General features: G+C 47.4%; 3 protein-coding genes across 7 annotated transcripts; 1 reads left to right on the forward strand and 2 right to left on the reverse strand.

Annotated features, from left to right (window-relative positions):
• Position 1: 1 nt before the first annotated feature.
• On the reverse strand, positions 2-2,442 carry ENTR1 (endosome associated trafficking regulator 1). Of its 2 annotated transcripts, XM_015878908.3 has the most exons (6): positions 2,109-2,442; positions 1,837-1,910; positions 1,566-1,677; positions 1,395-1,457; positions 539-678; positions 2-368 (listed from the first exon to the last, which is right to left on the reverse strand). In XM_015878908.3, the coding sequence occupies exons 1-6, from the start codon at positions 2,427-2,429 to the stop codon at positions 275-277; spliced, it is 804 nt and encodes a 267-aa protein (XP_015734394.2). In that variant the 5' UTR covers positions 2,430-2,442; the 3' UTR covers positions 2-274. The 2 variants fall into 2 exon arrangements, with proteins under 2 accessions (XP_015734394.2, XP_085377308.1); XM_085521182.1 differs by lacking the exon at positions 1,395-1,457.
• Positions 2,443-2,470: 28 nt separating this feature from the next.
• Positions 2,471-9,367, forward strand: PMPCA (peptidase, mitochondrial processing subunit alpha). The gene is made up of 13 exons (XM_015878905.2): positions 2,471-2,544; positions 3,129-3,331; positions 3,414-3,493; positions 4,160-4,242; positions 4,508-4,602; positions 4,745-4,845; positions 5,182-5,445; positions 5,611-5,703; positions 5,954-6,072; positions 6,523-6,613; positions 6,855-6,917; positions 7,201-7,345; positions 7,666-9,367. The coding sequence occupies exons 1-13, from the start codon at positions 2,492-2,494 to the stop codon at positions 7,833-7,835; spliced, it is 1,560 nt and encodes a 519-aa protein (XP_015734391.1). The 5' UTR covers positions 2,471-2,491; the 3' UTR covers positions 7,836-9,367.
• Positions 9,368-9,579: 212 nt separating this feature from the next.
• INPP5E (inositol polyphosphate-5-phosphatase E) lies at positions 9,580-18,284 on the reverse strand. 4 transcript variants are annotated; one of them, XM_015878888.2, is made up of 11 exons: positions 18,112-18,284; positions 16,528-17,571; positions 15,511-15,634; positions 14,649-14,746; positions 14,005-14,129; positions 13,731-13,850; positions 13,287-13,394; positions 12,841-13,002; positions 12,164-12,279; positions 11,600-11,736; positions 9,580-10,936 (listed from the first exon to the last, which is right to left on the reverse strand). In XM_015878888.2, exons 2-11 carry the CDS (start codon positions 17,382-17,384, stop codon positions 10,804-10,806), a joined length of 1,980 nt encoding a protein of 659 aa, XP_015734374.2. In that variant the 5' UTR covers positions 17,385-17,571; positions 18,112-18,284; the 3' UTR covers positions 9,580-10,803. The 4 variants fall into 4 exon arrangements, 3 of the variants coding, with proteins under 3 accessions (XP_015734374.2, XP_085377298.1, XP_085377299.1); XM_085521172.1 differs by having other exon boundaries at positions 14,005-14,148; XR_014936228.1 differs by lacking the exons at positions 9,580-10,936; positions 11,600-11,736; positions 12,164-12,279; positions 12,841-13,002; positions 13,287-13,394 and having other exon boundaries at positions 14,635-14,746.
• Positions 18,285-18,315: the final 31 nt, after the last annotated feature.

An 18,315-nucleotide genomic window follows, 5' to 3' on the forward strand; every position in this document is an offset into this window, starting at 1 on the left:
CTTCAGTACTACCGCGACGCGACGTCACTTCCGCCTTTAATGGATCCCTTATAAAGGGGGAGGCGCTTCCGGCCCCGCCCAGTCCGACGGGGGGAGGCCGGGTGTTCACAGCAGCCCCACTATGGCACCGTCCATAGCACGGCAGGGCGCTGCCCTATATGGGATGGGTCCCACCCCGTGCTGCTTCCAACCTCAGCCATAGATGGAAGAGCTGCTCTGTAGTGCTCAATGAGGAGCTCGGCGCTGAGCTCAGCCTGTAGGTCCATGTTGGGTTTCATTGCCCATCATCCGACACCTCCGAAACTCTGTCTATGGATTTAAGGAGGTCGGCGACGAGCTGTAGTGATTCTGCTCCAGAAAGCAGCTGCCTATGGGAGAAACACTGCATTAGAATGGGGAGGATACAGCACACAGCAACTAAACCAGGACAGGGACTGACCACAATAAAGAACACAGCCATTAAACCAGACACCTATAGGGGATGTCGATCCTTTGGCTGCTATCAGTATTAAGCACCTGTAAGTTGAAAACAACTTACTTGATTGAAGATCGAGAGCTGGTGATGACAGCCAGGAGGTTCTGTAGGGCTGTGTCTGCGTTCTGCCTCACCACAGCCAGGTTTGCTGACTGCCCCGACCTCAGGGCTTCGTTCTCCAGCTGGTAATTCTTCAGCTGGACCTTGGAAAGGGAAATAAAATGCTCCTTAATGAGAATGTAAATAAAAGCAAATGGGATCCTGGGCTCCTTCAGGAGAGGGGTGGTCAGCAGGGATAGGGAGGTGATTGTCCCTCTCTACTCGGCTCTTGTGAGGCCCCATCTGTTGTACCGTGTCCAGGTGTGGAGCCCTCAGTACAAGAAAGACATGGAGATTTTGGAAAGGGTCCAGAGGAGGGACAGGAAGATGATCAGGGGGCTGGAGCACCTCCCCTATGAGGACAGGCTGAGGGAGTTGGGTTTGTTCAGCCTGGAGAAGAGAAGGTTGCGGGGTGACCTCATTGCAGCCTTTCAATACCTGAAGGGAACTTACTGCCAGGAGGGGAGTAAACTCTTGGAAAGGGCTGATAATAGCAGGACACGGGGAAATGGTTTTAAGTTAAAAGAGGGAAGATTTAGGTCGGATGTTAGGGGGAAGTTCTTCACTAGGAGAGTGGTTAGGCCCTGGAACAGGCTGCCCAGGGAGGTTGTGGATGCCCCGTCCTTGGAGGTGTTCAGGGCCAGGTTGGACGGGGCCCTGGGCAACCTGATCTAGTAAAGGTGTATGTTTGGTGGCCCTGCCAGGCAGGGGGGTTGGAACTACATGATCCTTGAGGTCCCTTCCAACCTGGGTCATTCTGTGATTCTGTAATGTAACACACAACTGAGCGAGGTGCCTTGAGGATATCACTGCTTTGTACCTGAAGCAATGCGTTCTCCTGCTTTAGTTTCATAGCGTTGTTTTCTGCCTTAACAGCCCGTTTCTGAAGGGGAATAAAGGATGAGTGTAAGATGGTGGAAAGCTGGGTGGTATTGCTGGTAGTGATGTGGTTTGTGTTAGAGCTGTATGAGATGGGGATGGCAGCACTTACAGTCATCAGCTGGAGGTTCTGCTCCACGTGCTGCACCATCGCTTCCAAGTCCTGAGCTTCCTTCTCTTCTTTGAGTTTGTTTTCCTTGAGCTTTCTTTCAAGCTTTTTCATCCTTGTAATGAGATAGAAAACAGAACTGGGCTTGGGAGAATAACCCCAAGAAAACTCCAGGGGAAGAAGCAAGAAACTATTTGTGTAATAACAAGAAGTAAAGGCATCTCATAGAACCGCCCTTATGGCTGCAGCCCAAGGGATTCCTTTCCCCACTCACACATCTGCTTGATCTCCACAGATCTCCTGCAGCTCACGGACCCTCCTCCTCAACGCGGTGTTCTCTGCTTTCAGCTACAAGAGAACAGGAAGAAATCCATGTTAGAGATGGGAGAGCGGTTTAACTGCACCGCACACACCCCAAGGGCAGGACCAGGGGGTCCGAGAAGGCTGGGAGGTCCCATCTCCATCCGTCCATCCGTCCATCCGTCCATCCGTCCATCCCTACCCAACCTCCATCCTCCATCCCTGTCCCATCTCCATCCCTGTCACCTCCTCGTATCCCCGTTGCCGTGTATCAGCGCTGTCCCTCAATCCATCGCTGTGTTCCCGCTCAGCAGCCGCGGGCCGGTACGATCCGCTCCACTCCAACTCATCCTCATCCTCCTCTACCTCAGAGCGGGGCACCGGGCCCGGCAGGAGGAGGGGCCCGAGCGGCACAGCCTGAGGGGGGGGATTGAAGGGGCCGGGCTGCTCGGCTCTGTCGGTCGGAGCTCGGTCGCAGTTCCGCGCTTTGCTCCTCACGAACTCTCGGAAGGAGAACGGGTTGTGCTCCGTCTGTTCCGTGTGTTCCGCCTTCAGCTCGGCCGCCATCGCTCGGCGCTCCGCCCATCCCGGCAGCCCCGGCCGGAAGCGACGCGCTGTGGCAGGGCAAGATGGCGGCCGCCGTGGCGTGGTTACGGCGCGGAGCGTGGGGCCCGGCCCGGCGGTGAGTGTCGGCTCGGGGTGAATCCGGTTATGGACGGCACCTTGTAACACTGGAGACACGGGTTCGAATCCCCCTGTGGCGCAAGTGGTAGAAGTGCCGCTCTGCTACACAGGGGCTCGAATACCGGGGGTTGGACTCGGTGATCTCTAAGGTCCCTTCCAACCCGCACAAGACTGTGATGCTGTGATACTGTGACTTGGGGGGCAGACTGAGAGTGGGGTGTCTATGGGGCTCTATGGGGTCTCTGTGGGGCTGTATGAGTCATTATGGGGCTCTATGGAGTGTCTACGGGGCACTATGGGGCGATATGGGGTCTCTGTGGGGCTGTATGGGTCACTATGGGGTTCTATGGGGTGTCTATGGGCACTATGGGGTTCTATACAGCGCTGTGGGGCACAATGCAGTGTCTATGTGCCCGGGTTCAAATCCCCTGTGGCGCAAGTGGTAGAAGTGCTGCTCTGCTACACAGGAGCCTCGAATCCCGGGGGTTGCACTCGATGATCTCTAAGGTCCCTTCCAACCCTAATGACACTGTGTTATCCTCATTAACATGGCAGTTCTAACACCCGCTGTGTGTTCTGTAGGTGCGGGTTAGCTGTCACCCGGAGCTACAGCGGAGGCGGTTCGTACCCCAACGTGTCGCTGACGTGCCCGCTGCCCGGTGTGCCCAAAGCCGTGTTCGCTGCCACCGAGGGCCGGGAGCGATTCGAGACGCGGGTGACGGTGCTGGAGAACGGGCTGCGCGTGGCATCACAGAACAAGTTCGGGCAGTTCTGCACCGTGGGCAGTGAGTGCTGGGGATGGGGGATGGAGGGGAGAACTGCTGGGCGGGCAGAGCGCTGAGCTGAGCTCGTGCCTTCTGCTGCCAGTCCTTGTCAACTCCGGATCACGGCACGAAGCCAAATACCCGAGCGGCATCGCACACTTCTTGGAGAAGCTGGCGTTCTCTGTGAGTAGCGTGGACTGTCCGGTTTCACACAGTATCACAGTCTCGTGTGGGTTGGAAGGGAACTTAGAGATCACCGAGTCCAACCCCCGGGATTCGAGCCTCTGTGTAGCAGAGCGGCACTTCTACCACTTGCGCCACAGGGGGATTCAAATCCGGGCACATAGACACTCCATTGTGCCCCACAGCGCCGTATAGAACCACATAGTGCCCCATAGAGCCCCATAGAGACCCATACAGCCCCATAGAGATCCAATACAGCCCCATAGACACTCCATAGTGCCCCAAAGACACCCCATAGAACCCCATAATGACCCATACAGCCCCATAGAGATCCAGTACAGCCCCATAGACACCCTGCTCTCAGTCTGCCCCCCAAGTCCATTCATCGCATCCTGCCCCCCAAGTCACAGTATCACAGTATCAGAGTCCTGTGCGGATTGGAACGGACCTTAGAGATCACCGAGTCCAACCCCCGGGATTCGAGCCTCTGTGTAGCAGAGCGGCACTTCTACCACTTGCGCCACAGGGGGATTCGAACCTGGGCCTGCAGTGTTACAAAGCGGCGTCCATAACCGGATTCACCCCGAGCAGGATGTGTTTGTTGCACGCAGTTGTTCTATAGTTGTCTCTCTGCTGCTTTGTGATGCTGATGATCCTCGTTCTCAGTCCACAGCGCAGTTTAGCAGCAAAGATGAAATCCTCCTCACCTTAGAAAAGCACGGAGGCATCTGTGACTGCCAGGCTTCCAGGTACAAGGGGGGTTTTCCTCTGTTCTCTTTGAGGTGACCGCCAGTCACTGTGACACTAAAAGCTGCATTATTGTTCTAAGCAGCAGAATCCTGCTTGTGTCAGCTGATAAGAAACCCCAAAAGCGAACTGGCAGGATAACGAAAGCCAGTAGCGTTGCATTTCAAAGCATTTATTGCGTTATGGGCAAACATAGGGCTGCAGTGCCCTAAAGCACTGTTACGGAGTCAGTGTGATTCTCAGTGCAGCTCTTTGCTTGCCTTGCAGGGACACCATCATGTACGCTGTTTCCGCTGATGCCAAAGGCTTGGACACGGTGGTCAACTTGTTGGCTGACGTAGCCCTGCAGCCCAGGTTATCAGGTTTGGGAACATAATATCTGCCTCAGAACAGCAATCCCAAAGCATGACTTGAGAATTCTCCATTAGATCGTGCTCATCAAGGAGTTCTCATGCAGCTAATGAGTATTTTGCCTGGTAGTTCTCTCTTTCTCTCCTCTTATAGATGAAGAAATTGAGATGACTCGAATGGCGATACGGTTTGAGCTCGAGGACTTGAATATGAGACCTGATCCAGAGCCTCTCCTCACAGAAATGATCCACGCGGTAAAACACTGACGAGTCTGTCCTGTATGAGATGCTGCATCCTCCTCCTCAGCTTCCCCCCTTTACTGCAGGGTTAATCTTAGACTTTTGAAAAGAGATTTTTATGTTAATTGGATCTCAGTGGTATGAGGGAGAATTTTACTGCCTCTGCATTAAGCTCTGCCTTTTATACACGAAAGGTTTTAATCTAAGTTAGTAATGAGGATAGATTATCTTTGCTGAGATGCTGACTTATGCTACTGTCAGTCTGTCCTTTCTCCCAAGTCTCAAACAGAAGGTGTAGATTGAGGCGGTGAAATAATATTTACTACTTCAATCTATCTTATTTCCTTCTAGGCAGCCTATAGAGAAAATACGGTTGGACTGAAGAGGTTCTGCCCAGTGGAAAACACTGATAAAATTGATCAGAAAGTCCTGCATTCCTACCTGAGCAATTACTACACGCCGGACAGGATGGTGCTGGCAGGGGTGGGAATTGAGCACGAGCAGTTGGTGGAGTGTGCAAAGAAATACCTGCTTGGAGTGGAACCGGTGTGGGGTAATGCACAGAGCAAGGAGGTGGACAGGTCTGTGGCTCAGTACACGGGCGGCATTGTCAAGGTAAAAGGAAGGTGGAATGGCCTTCTCCTTTCTGTTGTTGATTTGAACATGATCCCAAACCAGCCGTGGCAGCTGTTATCTGATGTGTTAATGAATAGGAATTTATCAAGTCGGATGAAACAGATGTGAAAATCAATCCTAATAGTTTGTCTGCTTTTCACACAGGTCGAAAAAGACATGTCAGACGTGAGCCTGGGTCCCACTCCAATCCCAGAGCTCACCCACATTATGATTGGGTTAGAAAGCTGCTCATTTTTAGTAAGTATCAACCTAAAATACTGTGTGTTGGTTGCTGTGTACTTGCAGAACCTCAAGCTGTTATGTCTCAATACCTGAACTCCTGCTGATGGAACCTGTACCTAAAAGCAGCTTTTTCACTCACCAGCTGATAAGGGCGTTGATCTTCACGTTCCTCTTGTTCCATGTTTTGCTCTTTACTCATCCCTGATCCTTGAGAGCCCTCCTGGGTCTCTGCTGTTAAGTGACCAAATTTCTTCCTGAATTTCAGGAGGAAGACTTCATTCCCTTTGCAGTATTAAATATGATGATGGGAGGCGGTGGCTCTTTTTCAGCTGGAGGGCCTGGCAAGGGCATGTTCACCCGACTGTATCTCAATGTGCTCAACAGGTTTGTGTTTGCTAAATGGAGAGCAGAAACAGTCTTGTATAGCAGGCTGTCGAGGAAGGCCTCATCCTATGAAAGCACTCCTAGGTTTTACACCAGCTTGTTCTGTTGGAAATAAATGAGGCTGATTTGTTTGTTAGTGAGCACTTTGAAAGAGGGAAAGGTCAAAGTGAACCAGAATCCCTTCTTCCATCAGCCCAATCCATTCCTTCAGGCAGGGAATATAAAGAGAATTGGCTGTAGGAACTACTAGTACTATTCCATTGTTTTCTATTTAGTCTCAAGGACTCAGAGGGCAAGAAGGAAAAACTCAGATGTGGGGACTGACAATTCCTTCTGGTACTGCTGAGGAGCCTGAAAATGAGCTTGGAGGGGACTCACTGTCCGTGTTGTTTTAATTTGATATTTCTATTCTGTTTTCTAAACTTTACCATTCTGTTTGTGTACTCACAGGCACCACTGGATGTATAATGCAACTTCTTACCACCACAGTTACGAGGACACAGGTCTCCTGTGTATACATGCCAGTGCAGATCCCAAACAGGTATACAGACCTGTATTCAAAGACAGGCATCCATAAACGGTCACTGTATCACTTATTACCAAATAGTGATGTGAATTAGCTAAAGTAGTGGTAGCAGATAACTATAAACTTGTAACACTGCAAAACTATTGGAATCCAACAGTGTTTTTATGAAATTAAACTAGATATTGAGCATATTATGCCATCCTAATAGAATATTCATCATGGTTGTAATTTTGTTTCACATGCTTGTTTTTCTTAGGTCCGAGAGATGGTGGAAATCATCACAAGAGAATTCATTCTAATGGCAGGAGCGATAGGAGAGGTCAGCAACTACATAGATGGTCTTTGAGCTGAAGTATTGCATTGTCTTGGCCTTGTTGGGGTGAAGTATTTCTTGTATATCCATAAAAAGAACGTTGTGATTTTAGCAGCACGTTCACAGAGTGGAAGGCCTTTCTTTGCAGAACTCTGTGCTCCACAGCTCTTCACAACTATCTCTTTAGAGCAAAAGAAAGGCCATTGAGCACTAAGCCAAACACTTGTGTTAACCAGAGAACATTGGCCAGTCATCTTAGAAGATGTTTGTATCTGCTGCTCATTTGCAGGTAGAACTTGAGCGAGCAAAAACACAACTCAAGTCTATGCTCATGATGAACCTCGAGTCGAGACCAGTCATCTTTGAAGACGTGGGAAGGCAAGTGCTGGCAACCAACACAAGGAAACTACCTCATGAGCTCTGTGCACTCATCAGTGAGTAAACCAGTTTTCCTCTCTAGATTGATCTGTGGGTACAATCTGAGGGTGGCAACTTACAATAGATATTCTGATAGCACAGATGAATTGCTCCAGGATGGGGACATAAATATAGATACAGATTTCAAACTGATCTTCTCAGTTGCTTGCAAGCTAGCATTGTTTGTCTGAAGGGCAAAAGCTGAAGCCTGGTAGTCTATGGCTAGCAATGATTTGGTTTTCTGAGCATTGTGAGGTCTGAGCTGGTACCATAATAAAGCTGGTTTGTGCTATTTAGAATGTGGCTGTTAGAGCGCTGGCTTTTTTTCCCACTGCAGGTAAGGTGAAATCCTCTGACATCAAGAGAGTCGTCACTAAGATGCTCCATAAGAAACCAGCTGTGGCTGCGCTGGGTGACTTGTCAGACCTGCCTACCTATGAACACATCCAAGAAGCACTTTCTAGTAAGGATGGTCGCCTTCCCCGGCTGTATCGGCTCTTTCGATAAAGCAGCACTTCCTGAATATATGAATATGAATATATGAAGACCTGCTGCTGCTTTCATTTTGGTTTTGTGCGTTTATAATACTGCTACAGCTCCACTCCCTCCCAGATCTTTCCAGGCATACTGTGCAAACACAGAGTGACATTACAGCTGAGCAAAACTGCTTCAGAACATTGGGCTACAAAGAGCTCACTGTGTTGGATTTACAGGCCCACCCTGGCTCAGGATGAGTACTTTGATCCTCAAGATGAGCGTACGCAGCCTTCTCTTGGTACTGGGGAGAGCATTGCAACCCCAAATATTTACCACTGCAACTCAAAGCACATACGTGAGAAGTCACTGCTGTGTGTTACCATTAAGCCATGTTGTAGGAGCAGCCTTTTCAGCAGAATTAGTGTGGATGGCACATTAGAGACCCCGCTGTCTGCCTTCTGGTAAGCAGTGTCCTGCCTGCCCCTGCAGGCACAGCACCTACACAGGGCAGACAAATGGCAGTAGGCCAGATGGGATTAAATAACAGAAGGCTTCAGGCTAATAATTAGAGGTGTGTTCCTCTAATTAATAGCTTTCCTTCACAAGGGTGCTCACCACACTTGTCATAAAGGATTTCCTTTAGATTACACTTCAGTTTGACGTGTTGTACTCTAGCGAGACCTGTATGGGTGTAGGGAGACTGCTGAAAATGCTGCTAAAAAGATTATTCTAATATTCTCTCTTCAGATAATATTACAGCTATTGCCATGGGGAAGAAGTATTTGGTCAAAATGACTTGGGGAAATATTGGTTATTACCCATGCAAAACAGAAGCTGCAATCCAGGTTCTGTTCCAAGCATTGTGGATTATCTCACTGCTGTAATTTACCATCTGTAATACTCTTAGAATAAATCATATGTCTGGGAATAACTCAGTAATTGTGTTAGAACACAAGGGAAAGTAGATTTTCACTTGAAAGTGAATTATGCTCAAGAATAAAAGCTTCTCTTACTCCCAAACCAGTATTCAAAGGAGTTGCACCTTAAACTTGTACCCTATCTTTCCTCAGAGTATCAATCAGATTAATTTAAGGCCTGGCAAAAAGAAGGCAGAACTGTCACAGCCTTACAGTGGTGTGGAGCTCAGCAAGCAACTAAATTCAATGAAATGACAGTGTTTAGAAAACTCACGATACTGAAAGTGACAGACATGGGACTGCTTTGTGTTCCAGAAAGAGAAAAAAAATGGCAAATGTTTCACATATTGAAGAAATGGGGACCCAGAAGAGATGAGAAAGCACCTTGGTATGAATAATCCCTTGCCACAGGGGCTTAAAAATGGAGACAGCTGGATCTCAGCATTTCACCGGCTTGTTGTGTGTTGTAAGGAACAATCAAATTGGGAGCAGAATACTACGAGGCAGCTATGATCTGCTTTATCACCGTACCTTACATAACTGGAACAAAACGTTACATTGCTTCTTACAGGACTCACAGAATGGAAGTCATTTGGTTGCTGTGCATGTTTTTAAAGATAATAAAGAAATCTCTAAATGACTGAAGCAAGTAGAGTTCTGAAATGGAGCAGTGAAGCATTACCTTTCCTGAACTGGCAGGTGAAATGCCCTTTATTTGTTCAGTGCAAATAATACCAAGGGAGCCTGTCTTGCTTTACCAGCTGAAGAAGAATGGCTAAGGTCACCCAAAGGGTTAGCAGGCATCACAATCGAATGGCTATAGTTCTGACAGCCCTGCAATATAAGACTGGCTCTCATTTAAGGTACCATATTGATTCATTTTTATTCCTTTAAAAAGAAAGGAAATCCAAATACCTGGTGGCTACAGACAGGTCAGTGCCGTAGATGTTTGTACCGCAGAACAGAAGCCCTGTCTTGGACAGGTTGCATAGTTAGCAGCACTTCCAAATTGTTTGCACGGTATTACTACTGAGGTGATTAATAACCCAGCCAATCTGTGCCTATAAATATTAGCTGTACTTAACCTTTTACCAGTGCCATACCAGTTCATATGCGCGTATTAGCCTTAGGGGAACACCACATCAAAAACAGCCAGTTATTCACAGTTCACTGAATTGCGAAAATAAAAACAAAGGGAGTTTAACTGTCGTCAGAGGGAACAGAATGGCACTGATCTGACTTGCTGCAGTTTCCCTGCTTGCTTCCTCAGTACTCAGTTCAAGATCCCAATCACTTTGGTGGAGCATTACACAGTAGCTGCATTTATAGAGTATTGTTTTCAATTGGAGTGTCCTACTGCAGAAAGGGGGGGAGGTGATTTAAAGTAGATTGCTGCAAGCAATCCCAACAGATGAATGTGTGGTGTGCGAATTGGTATTTACACACCTCCCCACTAACAAAAAGGCCTACGGAATAAGGACTGAAAGGCAATGTTCATACACCTCGAATGTATGATAGTACACTCATACAGATCCTGCTTGCAGAGGTCCAATAAAGCCCAACTCAGGAGTAACCATCCACAGACAAAACTGCCTACATTCCCCCAAGTGGTCCCCATCATTCATTTTACAGAATACTGCACATTTGGCTACAGGTAAGGAAAAAAACAAACCCACAAGATACAAGGGGTAACCTGATCAAATCAAACAGGCAAACCAACTTTTTCACCTTCCTGCAGGTTTTTCTTAGGTCCCTTGCCCCCAGTCGTGCCAACTTCCAGTGATGTGGACCCTGTATGGAATCATCTTAGAAGAGACAGACTGCATCTGGTCAGTATGGTCATCAATATTGCGTCGTTGGAATGGATGCCCTAAATAACCAACTCGGTTTTTTCTTCAGCAAAAGCATTTGAGCTGTATGGATTACCTCATGCAAATGAATCCAGGATGAGGTTTAAGACATTCTTCACAGGCCCCAGCAACTGCCAGAGGTGCTTAAGCAGACAATTCCCTGCAGATTTTGCCGTGGCTTGAAATGCTCTTTCCAGGCACCTCTAACACAAGCGTTGCGGAGTTCTTAGCTCAGGAAATGCTACATATGCTGCTGGATTTTTGGTCCTTTTGCTGTCGTCGATTCTGAAGTTCCCTTGTAATCCTTCTCTTTATTCCAATCAAGTAGAGTTCTCTGTCAAACTGCCCCGCAGCAAGTGGAATACTGCAATATAAAAACAAGCCATTTGATTAGGGCACAAATGCATTCTTGTTTGCCCAATGTTTACCAACTCATTCATAAAACAAAGGGCCAGATTTATTTATTTTTAACCTTTTCTTTAACACCCCCCCCCCCATCCAAATCCCAATTCTAATTGATAAAGAAGAAATTGTCCTTTTCTAGCTATCTGATACCAGATGCTGAATTTCAGTGACTTAACTGCATTTTCTGAGGAGTTACACTAGCACAGCAGCTGACAGTGGAATATTAAGAAATTTGGAGTTTCTGGCATACAGCTACGTTGGAATGCAGCCACCACTGGGAGTGCAAACAGCGCTGACCCCAAGAAAGGGAAAGAGGAACAGAGGAAGAAATCTGCCCATGTTTTCAGGCAAACCAGAGAGCTGCATATCAGGTAGAACACAGGCTCAGACAACTGCAACAGACTCCATTAATTTCCCTCAGGATGATTAAGAGACCTGTCAGCCAGGATTTCTGATGTCAGCTGCAAGGCTTAAGCACTATCACTGCTCAGCACCAGCAACATATATTGGGTAAAAAACAAACAGGGAACTGAGTTCATTTCAGGGACTCTGAAAGGGAGCACATCCTCAGGATCACTGCAGATATATACAGTTGTAAAGAACAGCACCAACAGGTACTTACTTGTCCCTGCCAGGCCTCACTTTCACACGGAACAACGCAAACACAGGACGGTGGTCTGAAGTTTTGATCACAGGACAAGATGAGTATTTAACAGCTTGGATGTCATCTCTGTACCGACTGCGGAACACTACTCGGTCCTGGGAGACAGAGAGGAAACTCACAGTAACTCCCTTTGCATATCTATGCACAAGTTCATTTATCAGACTCTACTCAGTGAAATTCTTGAACAGGGATGCAGTCATGAAGAATGTATGTCTGATCCCAATTGCCTTTTCATGTCCAATTCTGAGCACAGAGGACGAATGCACTGGAACATGATGTGAGGCAGGAAAAAGTAAGACTGGCAGTCTGTGACAAACTCTTACGTATTCAACAATCCTTTATTCAGAGTTCCACATGCCCTGCTGTCCTTGATAGATTTCAGCATGGCTGTTTTACATGCAGAGCTACTATAGGAGGGAGCGTATTCAAAGCAGTTTTTTAATGTAGGTGAGAATCCCCTCTGGAGATGGGTAAACACCTAAGCAGCCCTTCCAAGAGTGCTGCTCTGAAATCCTCTCTTACCGTGTAGGAAGGAGTCCTCTGTTTGGAAGTGGTGTCATAGCTGTCCTTTCCTATGTCAAACTTGTAGGAAGGGCGGAAATGAATGTCAGCCTCTTGGAATCCTTTGAAAATAGACCCTGTATGGGAGGGGGAGAACAACGTAAACAACAACCTCCTTCCATCACCCTGGCACATATTCTGCACTTATTCACCACTGTTGGACTAATGCTGGGTAGGAACAGCAAGCATGTACATACATGACAGTGGAAGACAAGGCTCTGGAAATGTAGGAAGTTCAGGTTCTTATATGGTGAAGACGAATAGCTAGACTGTGCCTATTTAAACAAACAACAGTTGGGCTATGTGCTTCCCCTTCCACTGAAAGCTCCCAATGCTTTGTGTATGCTGCCTGTTCAGTCTAAATGCTCTTAGTGCTGTGAGACAATGATGTCAGTTTCAAAGAGGAGCCAGATGAAACAGAGCAATAAATAGCTTGGCAGATTACACAAGATACACAGCAAAATGCAGAATTCTCTTTAATAGACTCCCACTAGATTCAACAACTGCTGAGTTCCCTCTTTAGTGATCTTAACAAGAGAAAGCAGTGAATATGTTTAGAAAATAGGGAGCTGGCAGTAATCATTTCTGTGTGTAGAAACCTTTGTCCCTGAAGGCTGGGGAGGGCAGCTGTTACTTACCTCTACCCATTTCACTGGTAAGCTGGTCATATGCCAGAAGTTTGGAGACGCCTGTTTCTGGATTCTGGTTCAAGATGGAATCCACAGTTTCACGGTCCTTATTTAGTCGGAAGTTGAAGTCACCAAACCAGAACACTTCATCAAACCGAGTCGTGACATCACCTGCAGATTCAAGGCCAACACATCAGTATGAAAGGAAACATCCTAAAAAGCTCCACAAGCAGACAAAAAATCCCAGAGTTCTCTTTCCCTTTGAGTTTGGAGGAAAAATAAAGTATTTGATGGAGCTGCATGTTCACTGAAACTCCATTGTTAGAAAAGACACACAGCCCCTTTTTATATCAACTAATTCAAAACCACCCTCCCATTTTCTCTTTCTTTTCACACTCCCCTTTGGATTTCTGTACGATCCCTTTTTGGGCTCATACATAATGTTTCACACTTACCAGAGCTGGATCGATAGGGGTTTGTGTCCGGAACGACCTTAGGAAGGGTAAGTGCTTGAATGGTTTTATTGTAGTCCAGCTTCCTCTCATTCACCTTACTATCTCCAGCTGAAATAAAGAAATCCCACTACTGGCAAGGATGCACCATTTTCATTCATCTCCATTTCTGATGATAAAAAAAACTTTCAATTGGGAATCAGAAATTCCTGTAAGAAGGAACTCTGCCCCAGGGAGCACACAGACTTATCAATAAGGGAAACAAATGCACAGTTTGCTATCACACATATTCCCCTCCCTCCCCTCTTCAGCTCAGCAGTGCTAAGCCTTGACTTCATTCTGTCCAACTCTTGTGCTCCCCGGCAGCCTTCTTTCTTTCATAAATCAACCCCCCCAGCCCCCCTTTCCTCAGTCAGGACACTGCTAACAAAACTGTAAGTGTCTCACATGTGAAATGGGAGGTAATGAAGAGAAAGGAGGTCCCAAAAAACGTGAAGCAGATTCCCAGAGCTCCCTTGGTTTTGATCTGAGATACGATTCGAGTTGTCACTGTGGCATATTCCACTTCTGGAAGGAGAAAGAGAAGCTGTGGTCACAGAAAAGCTCCAGAGATAAAGAGTATGAAAGGGAGGAGAGGGACAGCCCTGGAGAAAAGGACAAGACACCTGATAGCAGCAGTCCTTTCACCTCCCCACTCTCCAGCTCATACTGGACCACACACCTGAGCAGAACCAGATCAGGTCCCTTCGAATGAAGACAGACATGTAGAGCACTCCATGAGCAGCAGAATACAGCATGACGTAGTGGGGGCCCAGCGTCTCCTGGAGGCGGATTTCCCACTCTCTTCTGCAGGAGAGAACAACAGCTGGATCACAAAGACAGTACAAGAGACAACAACCAGGAAAGAAAATCAGCATTGTGAAAACAGAGCAATCCTTCTAAAGATTTCTAAGGAAATACAATTCTCATTGGAAGGAAAAACTACAAAAAAACAAAGCAGGGACTGACACAAGGCTCTGACCTGCTCTTCTAGGGCTAATCAATCTCACACAATAAACTTTGGAGCAATATAGTATTAACAAGCACTAGATTGCTAACACTAAGGGCCAGTGGGTTACAACTGGCTCAGATAACACCCTTACTGAACAGCAGTTCTGTTAGCTGTCCTGGAAAAGGGCCATGTTCTGTACTTATGGATTTTAGTGACATTTTCCTCTAACACCCATTTCCCATGGTGCTCACACAATAAGAATTCACAGACATTACAAGGCTGTTTATGAGGAATATGATTATTTCCAGACTAATTAAAACCAAAGCTACTAGTCAACAAGAAAAAAGGATGGTTCATTACATTGTTTTTGCTACCTGTCTGGACAGCCTTCTTGAACCCCGATGACATACATGTCCTGGGCATAGTCAGGATCTGTTGGCAACAACAAGTCATCCAGATTCTCTGGAAGTTCCTGTTATTAAAAACATGAATTATCACAAGATTTACTGCAAAAGAAGTGCAGATAAAGTTACAAGATTTACAAACAACTCATGCTTCTAAAATAGGATACTACTAAGAATATTCCTTCCCAAAGGTAGATCTTTGGGAGGTGGCTGAATCGCCATCCCTGGCTGTGTTTAAGAGCTGTTTGGATGTGGTACTGAGGGATATGATTTAGTGTAGGGCTTTTAGAATTAGGGTTCTGGTTAGGCTGTGGTTGGACTTGATGATCTTCAAGGTCTTTTCCAACCTGGGTAATTCTATGATTCTATGATCTCAACTGCTGTCACTCCAGCAGTATCAGCACTCTGCAGGTTGGTTGCTGCAGCTACACAGGCTGATAATGCGACATTTCTAATTTCCCAGGTTGTATTTTGTCACCAAGCTCAAGGGCTATTTACTGAACACCACAAGGGCTGATTGTGTTCTTCCAAGCATAGCTTCTCAATCATCTACTTGAATCCATTGTAAATTCCTTTGCTAAGTAAAGATGTAGACAGGAGATGATATTCTTTAGGCATATTCTCTTACTGAACAATCAGACCTCCTTCACAAGACCCTGACAGCAACAGGGCATCAAGGGGCTGCCACAAAAAGCCAGAGAACTGCTAAGAAGCTTCTTGCTGTTTCCATGCTGAGTACCTGAGGAACTCCAATACTGAGACTTTATCTCTGTAATAAATACAAGATAATTCTACTGCTGCCAAAAGCATCTGGAGAATGATGTGCACGTACCTTCTGGCCTTGCATGTTCCAGGTGGCCACAAAAATTCCAATATTCCTATCAGGGAAATACCTGCTGAGTTCTTCTGCTCCCAGTAAGGCACCACTTGCCAGAAGGCTGCCTTCCAAATAGCTTCTGTGAACAGAAAACCCACAAAAGAGCATCATGATTGGAATACAGATCTAATGCTCAAACATTAAGGTAATCAAGAATAAACCTTTAGCTCATGAAAACAATGTCTTTATACACTATTCTGCTATCTTAATGTTTACCAGAACATCTGCAGTTTTTAGAAACTCAAAGATAAGAAGTAATAGACGTACGAGAAACACAAAGCAACTCAAAGCAGAATTACTTTCCCTGTTATTACCGCCACCCACTCCTTGGATCACTGATCAGATTTGTCCCCTGAGGTCCTGCAGAGCACTGTGTACCTACAGCACACTGTTTTTAGCTGAGTACTTGGTGTCCTTTACCATTCAGCACACTTCCCAATCTGTGCCACATTTGTGCTGTGTGCTGGGAGGTCTTTGCAGAGTGAGGATTCCATACCTTAACAAGCAAAATCAGTCCCCCCTCAATCAATAACCTAAGCTTAACTAATTTATGAAGACAGCCAAGTTGAGTAAGAGGTCAGGGCCTCAGGAGGAGAAAGTGCTGTAATGAGACCCAAGATTATTCTATAAGAGAACAGTGCAAGATCTGAGGCAGAGGGGAAATATTCCCATCTGTTAGCATGCACAGCTACTGCTCCTTATCCTTCAAAACAGCTTACTTAAATATTACAAGTAAACCAACAGTAAATCTTTCTCTTCTGAAAAACAATACACAGCCCAAAGGAGAACACGGAGTATTTGTACCTGTATCTGTACCAGTATTTTCACCTACAAACCATTTCCAGTCTCCTCCTGTTAAACAACAGAGACCTTCAGTCACAAGTTCTCTGCCTCTGACCATCAGGGTTCCAACAAGGCAGCCAGCACCTACCACACACAGCAGACTTTGCCAGGAGAAGCTGGGGGACGTACCTGCTTCGGACATCCTTGGAACGAATGGGAGTGAGCAGACTGAACGTAGATTTCATGGAGTCTGTGGAGCAATTATCATAGAGCGTCCCGTTGCCATGCAGCCTGGTGTCACTCAAGCTGTTGCTTACCCTCCCAAACTTGTGCTGAGAATAATGGCGATAATCCATTAAATCTGGGTCAATCTTATTAGCTGTCCTCAGCGTATGAGAGGCCACGTTGAGCTCCATGGGTGGCAGAGGTCGAGCAGGCATTATCTGGGACAGCCTGGGTTTGCTGCCTGCAAACGCTTTCCCACGCAGAAGCCCACCAAAGGCACTGGAGATCTCGGAGGCTCGTTTCCCCAGGTCAGAAGTGCTTCCTTTGCTTTTCCCCATGGGACTTTCTTCCGAGGCATCTGGTGAACTGTGCAAGGAGTTTGGCTCGCAACACTGAGCGCATGGGGCTGCTCTACCCCTGATGGGAGAGGTAAGAGCTGCTTCCTGCAGGGAACCATTGGAGGAGCTCGTCTCGTTGGGATCAGTCAGACTTTCCTGACTAGTTCTAAACCTCCTCCACCTCTTCCAGTTCTTCTCATCCAAAGATGCAGCTCGCTCCAGCCGGGGTTTCCTGGGAGGCCTTGGGGTAATGGATTTAATTTTCACGTTAGCTTTGAGTTCATCTGGTAGAAGCTTTAAGGTTTCATTCAATAAGGTTTCTACGCGTGGAGGAGATTCAAAGCTCAGAACACCATTGCTGCTGGCTTCCTTCTTTGCTGCTTTGCCTGCTTTTTTAGCTTGCAGGCCCTGCACCGCTCCACCTTCTGCCTTCTGTGTAATGCATGTCCCTGAGTGCTGCGAAAGCCCATTGAGAGAACTCATTCTCCTCCCGGGTACCAGCTACGGGCTCCTTCACACGTGCAGTTCCTCACAGCATAGCTTTCTTTCCCTTGCTTACTCCGTGGGCTTTAACAGAGCTTTAACCAAGGCAGGAAGATGTGGAGCCTGAAGATGGTTCAGTCTTTGGTTGAGAGCAATGGGAAGGTGACCGTGTAGACAGCTGCATTGTCTATAAGATTTCAAGAGGTAAAACACATGAATTTTCCCCAAAAGAAACACGTAGGAACGAGAACTTCCTGAGCTGCAAAACTCTGGATTGCTGAATTCATCAGCTCCTGGTAGGTCCACGTTACAACAACTCAAACCTTACCGTGACCTTGCACCACCGTTATTCTCACCATCACAAGAGCAGGATGCTGATTTCACACCGGTATTTCCCTAAGAGCTCTATGCACCAGCAGCAATGACAGCGAGTTAAACCTGCCCCATCCATCTCTGCCACTTCTAAGGCCGCAGGGCAGCCCTGAGTCACAGCGCTCAGCTCCAACCAGAACCACAGGACGGGGACATTTCCATCGGCCTCCCAGCACGGAGCGATCATCAAACATCCCCCACCCCGTGATAGGGACGCAATGCTGGGTTCAAGGCGATCCCTTTTAGCTCTTTAGGAACCATCCTCCATCAACACCCCGAATCGAGCAGCCCTGAGGCGGCCGTCACACGCGCAGCCCCCCCCGCCCCACCAGCACGGCCCTGCGGCCTCACTCACCGCTGAGAGCAACACGGCCGCGCTCCCTCGCGGTGTCGGCCGCCTCCGAGCGAGGCCCGGGCCCCGGCACTGCCAGGCGGGCCCGGAGCCGCCCCGCTCCGAACCGGAGCCGCTGCCCGAGGCCCGGCGGAACAGCAGGCCCCGCCGCTCGGCCTTAGCAACGGGCCCGCCCCGCTTTTGGAGTATCGCTACAGCGCCCCCTTG

This window comes from Coturnix japonica, chromosome 21 (assembly GCF_054131305.1).
Source record: "Coturnix japonica strain WE chromosome 21, WE-NBRP24, whole genome shotgun sequence".
Lineage (NCBI taxonomy): Eukaryota > Metazoa > Chordata > Aves > Galliformes > Phasianidae > Coturnix > Coturnix japonica.